Source organism: Hippocampus comes, unplaced genomic scaffold (genome assembly GCF_001891065.2).
Source record: "Hippocampus comes isolate QL1 unplaced genomic scaffold, H_comes_QL1_v1.1 scaffold62, whole genome shotgun sequence".
NCBI lineage: Eukaryota > Metazoa > Chordata > Actinopteri > Syngnathiformes > Syngnathidae > Hippocampus > Hippocampus comes.
The window spans coordinates 1,528,359-1,533,373 of NW_017806062.1; the positions used below are offsets into that span (position 1 = coordinate 1,528,359).

Consider the following 5,015-nt stretch of genomic DNA (forward strand, 5'->3'; position numbering starts at 1 on the left):
GAACCCCCTGACCCTAATTCTAACCCCCTAACCCTAATCCTAACCCCCTTACCCTGACCCCTCACACCCTAACCCTAACCCCCTCACTCAAACTCTAAACCCCTAACCTAACCTCCTAACCCTAACCCTTTGGATTGGCCCAGTACTTCCTGAGATATCAGGGTTCAAAGGAAAGCAGACACGCCCCCTTTTTTGCCAAACTCATTCAAACTCGGTGGGCCGTCGCTCCCCCCTAACCCCTGCATTTCATTGACCTAAAATGTGACCTATAGTGTTGCACCATCACTATCAACGAGTACACAAAGTTTCATTCAAAGCAAAAGCCGCTTGGTTGAACCCACCGGGGCGATTTGGCATTGGAACCACCTCGAGCGACGTGCCGAACCCTCGAACCCTAACCGCCTGACCCTAACCCTAAGCCCTAACCCGAAACCCTAACCCTAACCCTAACCCCCTAACCTTAACCCTCTAACCCCGAAACCAAACACTAACCATAACCCCCTAACCCTGACCCCTAACCCCCTAACCCCGAAACCAAACACTAACCATAACCCCCGAACCCTAAACCTAACCCTAACCCTGACCCCTAACCCCCTGACCCTAACCCAAACCCCTAATCCTAACCCTAACCCTAACCCTGACCCCTAACCCTAACCCCCTAACTCAAACCCGAACCCCCTGACCCTAATTCTAACCCCCTCATTCAAACTCTAACCTCCTAACCCTAACCCCGAACCGTAACCCTAACATCCTAACCCTAACCCCTAACCCTAACCCTTTGGATTGGCCGTCGCCCCCCCCAATCCCTGCTTTGGATTGACCTAAAATGTGACCTACAGTGTTGCGCCATCACTATCAACAAGTACACAAAGTTTCATTCAAAGCAAAAGCTGCTTGGTTGAACCCATCGGGGCGATTTGGCATTGGAACCACCTCGAGCGACGGTCATTCCCAGGAACTTGAAGGTCTTGATGGGCACAAGGAACGGCAGTTGGAGGGGCAGCTGTGGCGAGACAGTTAGATCGTTATACCGTGAAAAATGACTTTTCAATTGACACCGACTCGTCGTAGGCCTCTCTCCTTTATATAGTAGTACTTTGTCTTTACAATGCTGCAGCCTGTGCGCGTGTGCGCGTGTGTGTGTGTGTGTGTGTGTGTGTGTGTGTGTGTGTGTGTGTGTGTGTGTGTGTGTGGTGGTGTTGGTGTGGTGGTGTGTGCGTGTGTATGTGTGTGTGTGTGGATTGCACAGACATTCCATGGCCTGACTCATATTTCATATTTTATGCGTCTTACGATAGCGATCGTATTTCAACATAACTACTAGCTTCTTAAGGTCCTGCTCGGCCATAAAAATGTCCGGCCCGTCAGGCGCACGCGCTTAATAGATGAGGACGAGAAGGGGACGCCTTTAACACGCTGGAGCCTGTGGAAAAAGTGCCCTTTGATGTTCAGCCACTGAGTGGCGGGCATCAAAGTTGCGAGGGCTCTTTTCGTCTCTTCCGATGACCAGCAGAAAGGGGACATGAGTCAAGGACGGCCTCTCATACGCACAACTGAAACCCCTCTCGTGACCACCACTAAAAGGCTCTCATGCACTCCTGAAATGCTCTCACACACACGTATTAAATTCTCTTATGCACACGACCGGCTGGCAGCCGGTTCAGGGTGTCCCCCGCCTACTGCCCGAAGACAGCTGGGATGGGCTCCAGCACGCCCCCGTGACCCTTGTGAGGTTAAGCGGATCGGAAAATGGATGGATGGATAAAGACTAATCCAACCATTGTTCAGGTGTGTCCTCAAGGCACTCTTTTTTTTTTAGACAAATCCAACCACTGTTCAGGTGTGTCCTCAAGGCACTCTTTTTTTTTTTTCTTAACTTTTCAGGTCTACCAGATGGACCAGAAAATGGACTCGGTTCTTCGGATCCTCTCGGAGCAGTTCCTGCCCAAGCCTGAGCTGATTTCCCGGCCCTCCATCCGCAGGGTGACCATCCAGAAGCGTATGGGTGCCAGCATCGACGAGGGCCCCTAAAGGCTCCTCCCCAAACCCATTTTGAGTTTTTCTCATTGACCCCTCCGAACCCAGAACAGAAAAAAGAGCCCCGCAGACCGAGAATTATGGTGTGAAGACCTTCCTTCTAATGGTCACTCCTGTAGCTCTTTTTGGGGGTCTTTTCTTATGGGGTCGAAATCCCGGGCACCTTCCAAAGGCCGTGACTCTCTTCATTCCCCCGCACAAACGGAATTCATGCGGGCGCGCTCTTCTCTTCCTAATATTATTTCGAAGCTAACGAGCAAGCAATCAAAGCACTGACGTTCCACAAATGGAAGGCCGTGCTGCGGCGCAGGCATTCCACAAATCCTTTTATTTATCTTGGCACCGTCCACACACACACACACACACACACACACACACACACACACACACATATTCAGCCCTCTAGATTTAGACTGTGTTTGTTAGAGGTGATCGAATAACACGAGCAGGGGAGGACTTCATTCGGCCCGCGCAAATTGGAAATATTACTTTAGCTGAAGCTAATACAAGAAAAAGAAATGGCCGCAGCAGGAACGGACCTCTTTGGCAGAGCTCTGTTTACTCTGGGATTGTCCGAATGTCCATCAATCATCATCGGGAATCTTCTTGATATCCTCCAGGACTTGAAGAGGCTTTTTACAAGTTTCGTTGGAACTTGAATAACTCTGGTCCAAAGTCTGGTCCAAAAATGGCTCAGGAATTCAGTACACAAACAGAAATGTGTGTGTGGGGGGGGGCGGGGGGTGGGATTTGAACCGTGATGTCCTATCATGTAATGAATGCGATGTCCCTCTCTCCAGTTATTCCTCGCGAGATAAAGAGAGAATGACTGGAAATAATCGAGTCAACCAGCAGGGGACAGGAGAGGAAGAGGAACTCTCAGCCAAGTCCGGCATAGTTCGGACGGCCCAATGTGAGTCCGTCCGCCCACACGGGGACCTGCCATCAACTGATCTCAGTCCATAGTCTTCAAGTTGTGTTTTCTTTTGCCCTTTGTTTATGTGTAAGGCAACCGCAGTCAAAGAAGGTTGACTAATTCGTTTTATTTTGTTTTTGTTTTTTTGTTTTTTTGCGTTGCTGTTCACAACACTTGCATAACTTCTTTTTACATATTACTGAGGTTTTTACCGGAACAGTATTTAAAACTTTAAAGGCTCTCCTCCCCGGAATTATTTTCGTTGAAGTTCGGGACTGTAACTGTAGCTTGGCCTCATGGACTCATGACCCACACGACAGAGGTGGGTAATAGCTTTCTTTTTTTTCTGCACCCATCATATCTTTTCACCACGGTGCTGATCTGTTAGCGACAAAAGTAACCCCCCCCGTCCCCATGGATGGATCTACCGCATACTATGATCCCAAAACACGTTCGTATCATATCGTATCATTTCAAATGTATTTTACATTACCCATGGAATGAAATGGATTACGGATTGTTTGATTTTTTGCTGTTGAAAAGTCACTCAGCACAGCTAAAAAAAGAAAAATCTTGGACAGGCATTATTTGCGCGACCAACTGAGGCTAAACCTAGCTCTTCCCTGACATACAAAAATATGATCCCAAAACACTTTCATTGGAAACTCATATTACAACATTACCCTTTAACGTTGCCATTTAGCTAATGCTGTCCTAGTAATGGGAATATTTGGCCTGCTAGCACCTCGCTGTTAGCCTGCGAACGCCATGCTAGCAACAAACAAGCGGGGGTTTTCAAAGTTAGATGGCGGACTTGAGAGGTGAGCTAAATTAGGGCTAGCTAGGATAAGGCTCGTAGCAACATAGATGAATTTAAAATGGAACCAAGGAGGAAAAAAAATCCCTTGTTCTACCCTCTGCGGGATCTTGGAGGTTAAAATAAGTTATAACAAACAAGCGGGAGTTTTCAAACTTAGACTTGAGAGGTGAGCTAAATTAGGGCTAGCTAGGACGAGGCTAGTAGCAACGTATAGATGAATTTAAAATTAAACCAACGAGGGGGGAAAAACATCCCTTATTCTGCCCTCTACAGGGTCTTGGAGGTTAAAATAAGTGATTTTAAACTAAAAAGGTGAAAACCTTTCCGTTTGTTTGTTACCATTTGAATCAAATTGCATTTTTTTAAAATTTTGTTGGACCATAACGCGTTTTTTCCCGTAAATGTAAACTGGGTAACCCGTTCGAGTTGATTCGGTCATTCGGTTGCTAAAGTCAATCAGAATAGCAAATGCGGATATTTGATGCGTGTCCGATCTCGAGTAAACAGCAAACGGCGAATAGGCGGGGCTTCACTGTTGATTTTGTCTCCTGACTTGTGTTTTCAAGAGCGTGTGTAATACACCATAACGCAATAATCCGCCTCTCTTCTCCGTTCTCCTGTACAGTTTTATAAGTGATGTAAATAGAGACGTTGCCTTTTTGCACTGTAATTCGTATCCCTTTTGGAAACATCGGCGCTGCTTCTCAGGAGTGGTGAGAAAACACGGCGAGCGAGGCTCCTGCGCCGCGGATGGATGGAAATGATTGGAAATGATACTCACGCGCACTCTCTGCACTATAGCTATGTTGTAAATAATAAAATGGAAAGAAAAAAAAAAGATTTCATGACACGCTGGCCTGCTCTCTTTATCAAGTCGTTCATCCTTCAGGTGAAACTTGCATCCTGGCTTTCATTTGCCTCAAATCAAGTTGCGCTAAATTTCCTGTCGCACAGCAATCTCAACAAAAAGGGAAAACCAACACTTCCTCTCAGCCTACTTGGAAATTCCAATATTCCAATCCCCCCCTGCCTTTTTTTTTTTTGAGAAGGGGGAGGGGGTTCATATTACCACTCCAATGGCCAAAGACGACTGGGGATGTCCCAAGATCAGCATTTTGGGTTTGTGTGAGGATAAAGGCTCATCCCCGGGGATGGCGGAGGAAGAGGCGAGGCGGGAGCAAGAAGGGATAAGCGCCAAGCCACTTTCAATTAGCCGGAGAGACGACACGGGCCGGGGGGGCG

General features: G+C 47.4%; 1 protein-coding gene and 1 long non-coding RNA gene across 2 annotated transcripts in view; both read left to right on the forward strand.

Annotated features, from left to right (window-relative positions):
* The window catches only part of kcnq1.2 (potassium voltage-gated channel, KQT-like subfamily, member 1.2), a 211,464-nt gene extending 208,104 nt beyond the window's left edge, over window positions 1-3,360 (forward strand). Inside the window, exon 19 of the mRNA XM_019893409.1 lies at window positions 1,885-3,360. Coding sequence (XP_019748968.1) covers window positions 1,885-2,031 — 147 coding nt within the window. The 3' untranslated portion in view covers window positions 2,032-3,360. The remainder of the gene's footprint in view (window positions 1-1,884) is intronic.
* Window positions 3,361-3,371: 11 nt separating this feature from the next.
* Window positions 3,372-4,137, forward strand: LOC109529896 (uncharacterized). The gene is made up of 2 exons (XR_002170918.1): window positions 3,372-3,774; window positions 3,940-4,137. It is a non-coding gene; the product is annotated as an uncharacterized LOC109529896 (long non-coding RNA).
* Window positions 4,138-5,015: the final 878 nt, after the last annotated feature.